The sequence below is a fragment of the Salvelinus fontinalis genome, chromosome 22 (genome assembly GCF_029448725.1).
Source record: "Salvelinus fontinalis isolate EN_2023a chromosome 22, ASM2944872v1, whole genome shotgun sequence".
Taxonomy (NCBI): Eukaryota; Metazoa; Chordata; class Actinopteri; order Salmoniformes; family Salmonidae; genus Salvelinus; species Salvelinus fontinalis.
This window is the reverse complement of record NC_074686.1, coordinates 36,402,784-36,414,839: the sequence shown is the minus strand read 5'-3', so window position 1 is coordinate 36,414,839 and position 12,056 is coordinate 36,402,784. Positions and strand designations below refer to the sequence as shown.

Sequence of the window (12,056 nt, the reverse complement as noted above, 5' to 3'; positions counted from 1 at the left end):
AGGTGATGGCAAGGTCTGAAGCACTTTGTGAGATGACATAGTCTTATTGTTAATTTACAGCAGAGTGTATGCAATTGCAAAAAACACTGACAATGAAACCAGGCACCTTCAAAGTACTTTTATTTGTATTTACACTACCATCAGTGTTCTTAATGTACACAGGACAACCTTAAATTGGGCCTTCAACAGTGTTCCGGTCCCATACAAAAAAAAGTGGGGTGGGAAAACACGAGTCAGTTATACACTATATGACCAAAAGTATGTGGACCTCCTGCTCGTCGAACAACTCATTCCAAAATCATGATTAAAATGGAGTTGGTCCCCCCTTTGCTGCCAGAACAACCTCCACTCTTCTGGGAAGGCTTTCCACCTGATGTTGGAACATTGCTGCGGGGACTTGCTTCCATTCAGCCACAAGCATTAGTGAGGTTGGACACTGAAGATTAGGCCTGGCTCGCAGTCGACGTTTCAATTCATCCCAAAGGTGTTCGATGGGGTTGAGGTCAGGGCTCTGTGCAAGGCAGTCAAATTCTGCCACACCGATCTCGACAAACCATTTCTGTATGGACCTTGTCATGCTGAAACAGGAAAGGGCCTTCCTCAAAAACTGTTGCCACAAAGTTCAAAAGCACAGAATCATCTAGAATGTCATTGTATGCTGTAGCGTTAAGATTTCCCTTCACCGGAACTAAGGGGCCCGAACCATGAAAAACAGCCCCATTATTCTTCCCCCACAACTTTACAGTTGGCACTAATCATTCGGGCAGGTAGCGTTCTCCTGGCATCCACCATACCCAGATTCGTCTGTTGTACTGCCAGATGGTGAAGTGTGATTCACTCTGGAGGTTGCTCCAGAAGCCAATGGCAGCGAGCTTCACACCACTCTAGACGACGCTTGGCATTGCGCATGGTGATCTTAGGCTTGTGTGCGGCCATGGTAAACTCTCATGAAGCTCCCGACAAACAGTTATTGTACTGACATTGCTTCCAGAGGCAGTTTGGAACTTGGAAATGGGTATTACAACCAAGGACAGACGATTTTTACTCGCTACATGCTTCAGCACAGCGGTCCTGTTCTGTGACCGGCTGAGCCGTTGTTGCTCCTAGACGTTTCCACTTCCACAATAACAGCACTTACAGTTGACCGGTGCAGCTCTAGCAGGGCAGAAATTTGACAAACTGACGTGTTGGAAAGGTGGCATCCTATGACGGTGCCACGTTGAAAAATCACTGAATTCTTCAGTAAGGCCATTCTACTGCCAATGTTTGTCTATGGAGATCGCATGGCTGTGTGCTCGATTTTATACACCGGTCAGCAACGGGTGTGGCTGAAATAGCCAAATCCACTCATTTGAAGGGGAGTCGACATACACTATATATACAAGTATGTTTCATCATCTTGAGTAGAGCCAGAGGTATCCCTACAAAGCATGATCAAGTTGAGCCAGAGGTATCCCTACAAAGCATGATCAAGTTGAGCCAGAGGTATCCCTACAAAGCATGATCAAGTTGAGCCAGAGGTATCCCTACAAAGCATGATCAAGTTGAGCCAGAGGTATCCCTACAAAGCATGATCAAGTTGAGCCAGAGGTATCCCTACAAAGCATGATCAAGTTGAGCCAGAGGTATCCCTACAAAGCATGATCAAGTTGAGCCAGAGGTATCCCTACAAAGCATGATCAAGTTGAGCCAGAGGTATCCCTACAAAGCATGATCAAGTTGAGCCAGAGGTATCCCTACAAAGCATGATCAAGTTGAGCCAGAGGTATCCCTACAAAGCATGATCAAGTTGAGCCAGAGGTATCCCTACAAAGCATGATCAAGTTGAGCCAGAGGTATCCCTACAAAGCATGATCAAGTTGAGCCAGAGGTATCCCTACAAAGCATGATCAAGTTGAGCCAGAGGTATCCCTACAAAGCATGATCAAGTTGAGCCAGAGGTATCCCTACAAACCTATGTAACATCATAGCTCATTGCATTCGACAGTTGAAATAGTAAAAAAATAAAAATAAATCTAAGACAGCCAACACAGACGGGTCAAAATGCACTTCAACAAAAAGGTTGGTTAGAGAATATAAATGATACATAGTTCTTGGCCTTTTAACACACATCGAAGGGATACATTAAAACAGTCCCCCTGACTAAGTAAACAAAAAGTACAGAATCACACTTCTTGTTAGCAACAGAGTACTTAAAAAAAAAAAAAAACAGAAACCATCACTGATAGAAAAACTGTAAACATCTGACTACAAAAATAACTAAATGATTCCAACCACAAGGTGACAAGCAACACTAGAGATGTGATCTGCACAACAATGACAATCAGCAATAACAGTATAAATGTTTTTGGTTGAGGGTTGATTGATTTCCATGATGTTAGATATTGAAGATGTGGATCAGGCTTGTCTGATCTTATATTCACATCTCTGGAGGGGAAAAAAACAACTTGTAGAAACAGATCGTAATATGAAGTCAGCCAAGTAAAGACACTGGTCTGTCTTGTCAACTTCACAAAATTCCATGTCCAGAATACCCCTTCCATTCCAAAGAATCTAATTCATCATTTCACAATGCTTACTATTTCTCTCATCTCCCTTAGTGGTACTGTTACAGACTACGTTATATGTTTCACCAGGTGAATGGTGGATCTGGACACCACTCAAAGTACCATGTGATTTGAGATGTGATTGTGTTTTGCTTTCACTGCTTAGACAATGTCAAAAAAAAAAAAAAAGTCAAATAAACTAAAAGAAAGCAGGTTTCAACATGGAAAAGGATGCTCTGACTTCGTGGACAAGGGTGTGACTCGTCTTGAGAACAGAGCATTTCAGCTGTAACATTTATGTAAAATCGGCAGCGCAATCAAAACGAGAAAAGAAAAAAAAACTTAAACTGTAAAAAGGAGAGAGAAAAAAAATCACACAGTAACCATTTCCGTGTTGCTGACGGTTAAAAATAAAGATTCAGCAGATTAATGACTGTGTAGAAAAAGTAGGTATAGTAAAATAAAAAACACTCCAACTAAAATGTGTAACAACCATGTTTGATCATGTGTTTAACACATCTGAAGTATTTCCTGTAGAGATGACGCATGTGTATATAATATAGAGGGTTGAAAAAGGGCACAGTATGCATATATACAGACACACACAGAAATATACAAGGAAAACATTCTTACTGGTCAAGCCGTAAGTATCAAAAAATGATCGTCATCATCGGGCTCAGTATTGTTCAGTCGTAATCTCACATGGACCAGGGATTCATAATATCAAACCTCTAACCACCTCTCAACCAGCTACATGCTGCAAATACAGGCTAGTTAACAGGCATACACCCCCCCCCCCCAAAGCAGAAATGTATTTAACAATCATTCCTGGTGTTTTCCCCAATATGTATAATGACAAGGGTAGACTGACTACACTGCACACAGTGGCAGAAGGCCTATGTTTTTTGGGCAGCCGGTCCCGTACAATCAATAGCACCTTTAGAGGTGATTTCCCAATACACCGCCACTATGGTAACCACCACTATGAAATAATGGGGTTGTGTGTGACCCTCACGATTCAAAATGGAAGAAAATCAACTAGAGATTGATTCTACAACAGAGACATAGAAACAATTCCATTTAATCGATGACAACACTTGATCTTTGTGATGCAAATGATCTGTCATGTTGTGAGGAAATCTAGACCACTTTGGCCAGACAAACCTCCTGTGACTTCTCGGTCTAACGATTTCCACTATTGAACAATAACAATATAATATGTGATTGCATTGTGTGATTTGCCATCCCTTCCAGCCAACTGCTTTTAAAAATACTCATTGTCAAGTTAAGTCTCTTTGCAGGAATTCAAAGATGAGTAGGGCTGTGCTCCGAGGAACAGTTACCCCACGGGGAGGTTTCTTCAACAGGTTATGTAGACACGTACACATCAGCGTCACGCTGAAGAAGATGCACATTGTTTTGAAGGCCTGGTGTGGCTGTTCCCACAGAAAGGCCTGGTGTGGCTGTTCCCACAGAAAGGCCTGGTGTGGCTGTTCCCACAGAAAGGCCTGGTGTGGCTGTTCCCACAGAAAGGCCTGGTGTGGCTGTTCCCACAGAAAGGCCTGGTGTGGCTGTTCCCACAGAAAGGCCTGGTGTGGCTGTTCCCACAGAAAGGCCTGGTGTGGCTGTTCCCACAGAAAGGCCTGGTGTGGCTGTTCCCACAGAAAGGCCTGGTGTGGCTGTTCCCACAGAAAGGCCTGGTGTGGCTGTTCCCACAGAAAGGCCTGGTGTGGCTGTTCTCACAGAAAGGCCTGGTGTGGCTGTTCTCACAGAAAGGCCTGGTGTGGCTGTTCTCACAGAAAGGCCTGGTGTGGCTGTTCTCACAGAAAGGCCTGGTGTGGCTGTTCTCACAGAAAGGCCTGGTGTGGCTGTTCTCATGATTAACTACATAGTAACCTGGCGTCCTTGATACCATGCAGTGGAATACAGGTTAGTTAGGGTCTTCATTGAGTCCTTCTGACCACACATCAGTTTGTTATGTAAAAAGACCACAGAAGTCGATGAGGCTGTTGAAGTCTGTGACACAGTGGAGAGGTCAGGACAGCGGAGGTCTCTATGGAGAACACGTCAGTACTGTTAGTGAACTAGTGGAAAGGTTACATCCAGAAGGTCAATTGAAGGTCATTCCTAAGTAGCCATCTTATCATATGCTTTGAAAAGACTCAAATGATTACCAACCCTCATCAATGATACCTCAGTCATTTGGAATGAGTGCAAAACAACCTTTCAAAAATACAAATGATAAAACATTCGAAGTGACATAATCCTTTCACGAATAGCTACCCTACAGAAAGAGAAATAGGAAAAGTGTAAGCTCTAAACAACCAGAAGTGTCCGTCCGGGATGCCAGACAGGGCTGCAGACCTTTGCTTTAGTCGATCCACTAACACGAGGCCACATCCCAAATGGCAACCTTTTCCCTATGTAGTGCACCATTTTTGATGAGAGCACTTAGGCCCTATCAAACGTAGTGCACTACATAGGGAATAGGGTGCCATTTGGGATGCAACCCAGAGAGAGAACAGAGGAAAACAGCCTGTGGGTTGTGGAGCCAGAGACTACAGACACTTCGGAGAGATATGGAATGGTCTTCTTAACTTTAGTCATGTCCTGCCTGACGGTGTCTGTCGGTCGCTGCTGCTATGCCCTAGTGATCAGGCTCAGTCTTTAGAGAGGATAGCTGCCATATGGAGAGTGTTGCTGGGCAGGAGCTCTTACATCAGAGAGTAGGTCTGACTGTCCAGTCTACTTCCCAGCCACTGCCATCCCAAAGTCCACCTCAGATCAGTCCACGGCCATCACACGGGGAAAAGAGCGACACACTAGAGCCATCAGGTGTGTGAAGGGTGTGTGTGTTTGAGGGCTGGTGTGGAGCTGAGGACATAATAATGTCACTCCACAAGCGAACAGAAGGGGGTGGGGGGGGGGTGGACTGACCAAGTTTGCCTTTGTGTCTAACCTCCATTCCTTCCGCTCTAGAGGAAGTCTAGTTCCAGGGCTTGATGGAGGGATACCAGGTCCCCGTGGGTAGTGATACGCCAGAAAGGCATGTTGTGCTGCAAAGAGAGCAGAGAGACGGCATGAGAAACCACCAGTACTACCAGAAACCATCAATACTCCAAGACTTATTTAGTGCAGTGCTGAGTGTTAAGTGGTGAATAGCCCTGATAGGCCCTGATTCCGAGCCCGAATTAAGCGCATAAATGGAACACAATTCCTTTTAATGCACATTCTGACCTTGAATTTAAGATTGAGACTAGCATGCTATTCACCCGCTATTCATTCAGATCTAAGAAATTAAAAAGGTGTGTCTACAGATATAATGAAATGAAGTCGAGGTCAGAATACAGTATAAATTCCACCGCCTTCATGCGCGAGGTTGAGCGAACCTACCGGCTCCAAGTGGAAAAAGAATCTATGTTTTTGCGATTAAAAAATAACAGCATTCTCCATGCACGGTAATGTATAATAGAAAAGAGCTATTGATAAGACCTAGGTAAATGAGTAATCCATTTGGAGGAGAAGGGGATTGTAAATACACAAAGCAATTGTTTTAGATGATTTGTCCTGATGATCCCCGGAGATGAATGTGAAACCATTTATATGGAAGAAAATCATATCAACACGACTGGTATTGCGGATCCTTTTCCACAGTGAAATAGGCTATAAAATAGCTGTGCTTTTACTCAGAATTGTAATTGTGTGCCCTCATAATTTGCGTGGATTAAATTTGGACACCCAAACTATAGGCTTCTGTAGGGATGAACCTGCTGAGTTGATGTATACGCATTACAATGTTTTAATTATGCCCAGGTTTTTCTCCGTTTTATTTGACAATTTGTATCATGTTAAATATTAGCCACTATCGGGAGCCACCATCAGTAATACCCACATACATTTATAACTGCCACTTTACATTTTACATTAAGCATCATTCCATTCCGTTGACCTTTCCTTCCTCTATGTAGTTGTTCCTGAGGGTCGCTAGCATGACTGGATCATATTAGATTATGTTGTGCAATAATTTGGGACATGTAGCCTATTGGAATCAGTATGGAACTGAGACCACATGTAACAGTTTAAACCTGGAATCAGGGCCTTGGTGAACAGCAGAAGTACTTGGTGAACAGCAGAAGTACTTGGTGAACAGCAGAAGTACTTGGTGAACAGCAGAAGTACTTGGTGAACAGCAGAAGTACTTGGTGAACAGCAGAAGTACTTGGTGAACAGCAGAAGTACTTGGTGAACAGCAGAAGTACTTGGTGAACAGCAGAAGTACTTGGTGAACAGCAGAAGTACTTGGTGAACAGCAGAAGTACTTGGTGAACAGCAGAAGTACTTGACATACTGTATGCAACAAAGAATAACTGATTCCCAGCTGTTTCTTCAGTTTTAATAACTTGCCAAAATGCTTTTATCGCACCCTGAGAATAAGCAGTCCTGAAAGCGGGTCCTCTAATGCACTAAGCCTACCTGTTTTGCTGCGAATTCCTCATCACGGCCGTCTCCAATCACCACGTAGGTCACATTCTTCCCAAAGCGAGAGACGATGCGCTCAAAACAGCTTTCTTTCCCTACGGAAAGAACACAGGAAAAGGAACTGGAGTTAATATATTTCATCCAATTTGGATCAAATACTAATATTTCAAAAAGGTATACTTTGGGATTTTGGCAATGGGGTCCTGTATCTACTTCCCCAGAGTCAGATGAACTCTTGGATACCATTTTTAAGTCTCTCGTGTCCAGTATGAAGGAAGTTAGAGGTAGTTTCGCGAGCCAATGCTAACTCGTGTTAGCGCAATGACTGGAAGTCTATGGTATCTGCTAGCTGCTAGCGTGCTAGTAGATAAAGGGCCACATTGTGATTTTGGCAAAGTATCCATTTAAACCCAACAGCTAAGTTAAACATCTGTTAAGGTCAGTGTGTGCTCGCGTGTGTGTTGGTTTACCTATCTTGGTAGCGCTGTAGATGTTCTCTATGGGAAAGACGTCCCCAAGGCCATAGAGCAGCACCTTGGCCAGAGCAGGCACCAGCTGGGTGGTCGTCACCAGGACATTCATACACTTACCCCTGTGGACACACACACGGACACGTGAGAGAAGAGGAAGGACAACAAAAAAACCTCTATACACGGTCTGACATAAAATAAAAATATCAAGTTAAAAACTGGAAGATGAGAATAAACTCTCTAAATCTCAAACTCACTGTGCTGACCTGGACTGGATAAGCAGCAAGGATTTGAGTGCTGTGCTGAGCCAGGCGTCCGTCATATTCTCCATCTCAGACTGGAGCCGGAGGAGCAGCTCCCTCTTCATGGGACTCAGCAGGCCTGGAGGAGACAGGTTAGAGGCGTTTCTACCACAGCAGGCCTGGAGGAGAGGTGCGCACGACGCAACGCGGAGTGCCTGGTTACAGCCCTTAGCCGTGGTACACTATATTTACAAAAGTATGTGGACACCTCTTCAAATTAGTGGATTCTTCTATTTCAGCCACACCCTTTGCTGACAGGTGTATAAAATCAAGAACACAGCCATCCAATTTCCATAGAGAAGCATTGGCAGTAAAATGGCCTTACTGAAGAGCTCAGTGATTTTCAACATGGCACTGTCATAGGATGCCAACTTTCTAACAAGTCAGTTTGTCATATTTCTGCCTTGCTAGAGCTGCCCCGCTCAACTGTAAGTGCTGTTATTGTGAAGTGGAAAAGTCTAGGAGCAACAAGAGTTCAGTCCCAAAGTGGTAGGCCACACAAGTTCACAGAACGGGATCACCGAGTGCTGAAGGGCGTAAAAAATCGTCTGTCCTCAGTTGCAACACTCACTACAGAGTTCCAAACTGCATCTGGAAGCAACGTCAGCCCAATAACTGTTCGTCTGGAGCTTCATGAAATAGGTTTCCAGCCGCACACAATCCTAAGGTAACCATACGCAATGCCAAGTGGTGGTATAAAAGCTTGCTGCCATTGGACTCTGGAGCAGTGGAAACACGTTCTCTGGAGTGATGAATCACGCTTCACCATCTGGCAGTTCGACGGACAAATCTGGGTTTGGCAGATGCCAGAAGAACACCTCGAATGCCTAGTGCCAGCTATAAAGTTTGGTGGAGGAGGAATAATGGTCTTGGCCTGTTTTTAATGGTTTGGGCTAGGCCCCTTAGTTCCAGTGAGGGGGAATCTTAACACTACAGCATACAATGACATTCTGGAAAAATTCTGTGCTTCCAACTTTGTGAGAAGGCCCTTTCCTGTTTTACCACAAACTCCAGAGGTGCCTTATTACTTTTATAAACTGTTTACCCACGTAATTAGAACAGTAAAAATAAATGTTTCGTCATACCCTTAAAGCCAATCAAAATTCAGAGCTTGAAACACCCAGTTTATAATTGTTTTTACTACCCCTGGATGGGAGACCAGACCAGAAGTGGTGTTGACGGGCTATAAATATATAAATCCCAATTCCCCAGGGCAGTGATTGGGGACATTGCCCTGTATAGGGTGCTATCTTTCGGATGGGATGTTAAAATCGGGTGTCCTGACTCTCTGTGGTCACTAAAGATCCCATGACACTTATTGTAAGAGTTGGGGTGTTAACCACTGGTGTCCTGGCTAAATTCCCAATCTGACCCTCATTCCATCATGGTTACCTAATCATCCCCAGCTTCCCATAGCCTCATTCATCCCCCCTCCTCTCCCCTGTAACTATTCCCCAGGTCATTGCTGTAAATGAGTGTTCAGTCAATTTACCGGGTTAAATAAAATAAAAATAATCAGGATTTGATAGATTACTAGATAAATGTCTGGATAGATTCTAGATTCCAGTATGCAACTAATACAAGTATGTTATTCTTTCAAAAACATGAATACTCTTCCAGGAAATATGATGACAGACAAAAGCACACAGAGGCACATGTTTTTATTTGAACACATAATTTGCTAACTAACATCTCAAATAGTCACAAAGTAGATTTAACATTATAGCGACTATTTAAAATGTAACTCGTGAGGACTGTGGACATCTTGCCATAAGGGTTTCCCAGCAAGTCCCAGTCAGGTGATTATTTTCGAATTTGAACACAAACACAGTTGACACGCATCTCACCTCCCACGTTCCCTTTGTATCCGTTGTAGATCTCCCTCAGGCGACGATAACGGAAGGCCAGTTTCCTCATCCACTCCACCCCGCCCTGGACTCCTGTGGTGGCACCTCCACCACTGGGGCCGTGGAAACCATCCGCCAGGAAGTTGTAGGCGCTGATAAGAGGAATGAGAGATGTGGCTAGTTAGGAGAGATAGATGTTTTGTATGTTGCTAGTTAGGAAAGTAGGGACTCTGCTGGTGGACATAAAAGCATTATTACATTGGACTATCATCATCATACAGAGAGGTTTGTATGTGACCTCTGAACAACAGGAGGCTATCTGAATGTCTTGGTTGTTGACAGTAGCATCACAGACTCACCTCAGATCCTGTCCGTTGTCATCAGAGGCTACGTCTTCAACATGGACCTGATCACACTCCTAAGAAGAGAGGGGGGGGGGTCAACCGTTTAGTCGAAAATCGTCCCCATTCTGTCATTCTGTGACACAGTCACTAGCTCACCCCAACAACAGCTAATCTAACTGCAACAGCTTTAGAACTTAATTTAACACATAACGTTGCTAGCTGCCACATGCTTAGCCTCTTCTGACTGTTAAGCTCTTTGGGAAAGACAGTGAGTCGTCAGGGACAGAGAAGACTATCACTGTAGGTTCCTACCTCCAGGTCATTGAAGAAGAGGTGTGTGTCTGCCAGCTCAAAGATCAGCTCCTCCATCTGAAGGCCCAGGTTCAGCACCGTGTCGGAGTCCTACACAACCAACATTTATATCAATAAAAATCTGATCACCCATCGAGAAATGTATCTCTATTATACAGATGTCAGTAAAGAGGCTGGGTCCTGCACAATCCCAAATACAGAGGAGAGAGAGGTTAGCAAGAATGGAAAGCCATCTGATCATCTTTAAACTACAAATTAATCTTAATACAGAGCCCTCCGGGAATTATTCAGACCCATTGACTTGTTCCACATTTTGTTACGTTTACAGACTTATTCTAAAAAATGTCCCTCATCAATGACAAAGCGGAAACAGGTTTTTAGATTTGGAGAAGGGTACAAAAACATTTCTGCAGCATTGAAGGTTGCCAAGAACACAATGGCCTACATAATTCTTAAATTGAAGAAGTTTTGAACTACCAAGACTCTTCCAAGAGCTGAGCAATCAGGGGAGAAGGGACTTGGTCAGGGAGGTGACCAAGAATTCGATGGTCACTCTGACAGAGCTCCAGAGTTCCTTTGTTCAGATGGGAGAACCTTCCAGAAGGACAATCATCTCTGCAGCACTCCACCAATCAGGCCTTTATGTTAGAGTGGCCAGACGGAAGCCAATCCTCAGTAAAAGGCACATCACAGCTCGCTTGGAGATTGCAAAAAGGCATGTAAAGGACTCTCAGGCCATGAGAAACAAGATTCTCTGGTCTGATGAAACCAAGATTCAACTCTATGGCCTGGATGCCAAGCGTCACATCTGGAAGAAACCTGGCACCATCCCTAAGGTGAAGCGTGGTGGTGGCAGCATCATGCTGTGGGGATGTTTTTCAGTGGCAGGGACTGGGAGACAAGTCAAGATCGAGGCAAAGATGAACGGCGCAAAGTACAGAATGATCCTTGATGAAAACCTGCTCCAGAGCGCTCAGGACCTCAGACTGGGGCGACGGTTCAACTTCCAACAGGACAATGACCCTGAGCACACAGCCAAGTCAACACAAGAGTGGCTTCGGGACAAGTCTCTGAATGTCCTTGAGTGGCACAGCCAGAGCCTGGACTTGAACCCGATCGAACATCTCTGGAGAGACCTGAAAATAGCTGTGCAGCGTTGCTCCCCATCCAACCTGACAGAGCTTGAGAGGATCTGCAAAGACGAATGGGAGTAACTCACAAAATACAAGTGTGCCAAGCTTGTAGCATCATACCCAAGAAGGTGCTTCAATAAAGTACTGAGTAAAGGGTCTGAATACTAATGTAAATGTGATATTTTAGTTTTTGTGTGTAGATTGATGAGGGGGAAAATAACTATTGAATCCATTTTAGATTTAAGGCTGTAACGTAACAAAATGTGGAAAAGGTCAGAATACCTTCCGAATGCACTGTACTGCCTTGAAAAACACCATGGCTCAAAATATGACCCAGATGATTTTGATATACCTTGCCAAACTTCTGAGAGAAGGACCCAGTGAGCAGAGAGTGGAAAATGATGATAGTTTCATCCAGATCCCACAGAAAGATTCGCTGAAAGAGAGGGGAAGAGGACAAATGGGTCAGTAACTAAGGAATTAATCAGAAATACATTTTCATGATTCCAGGATCTTCAAAAACAACATTAAATATATTAAAACAAGAACACATTTTAGTAGAGCAGAGACCTAAAGAGAATCACCGGAGTAGCTGATTAATGTGTTAGTCTGGAGCTGTATGA

General features: G+C 44.0%; 1 protein-coding gene across 6 annotated transcripts in view; it reads right to left on the bottom strand.

The window, feature by feature from the left end:
- The window catches only part of LOC129820263 (eyes absent homolog 3-like), a 56,038-nt gene that overhangs the window by 16,849 nt on the left and 27,133 nt on the right, over positions 1-12,056 (bottom strand). For 4 of the 6 annotated variants that reach the window (XM_055877310.1, XM_055877307.1, XM_055877309.1 and 1 more), the window contains 8 exons: positions 11,786-11,869; positions 10,301-10,390; positions 10,004-10,062; positions 9,645-9,796; positions 7,753-7,876; positions 7,496-7,617; positions 7,020-7,120; positions 104-5,602 (listed from right to left, as the gene is read on the bottom strand). In XM_055877310.1, coding sequence (XP_055733285.1) covers positions 5,522-5,602; positions 7,020-7,120; positions 7,496-7,617; positions 7,753-7,876; positions 9,645-9,796; positions 10,004-10,062; positions 10,301-10,390; positions 11,786-11,869 — 813 coding nt within the window. In that variant the 3' untranslated portion in view covers positions 104-5,521. Of the gene's footprint in view, positions 1-103; positions 5,603-7,019; positions 7,121-7,495; positions 7,618-7,752; positions 7,877-9,644; positions 9,797-10,003; positions 10,063-10,300; positions 10,391-11,785; positions 11,870-12,056 lie in introns of those variants that run through there. The other 2 variants (XM_055877311.1, XM_055877312.1) reach the window with 2 other exon arrangements.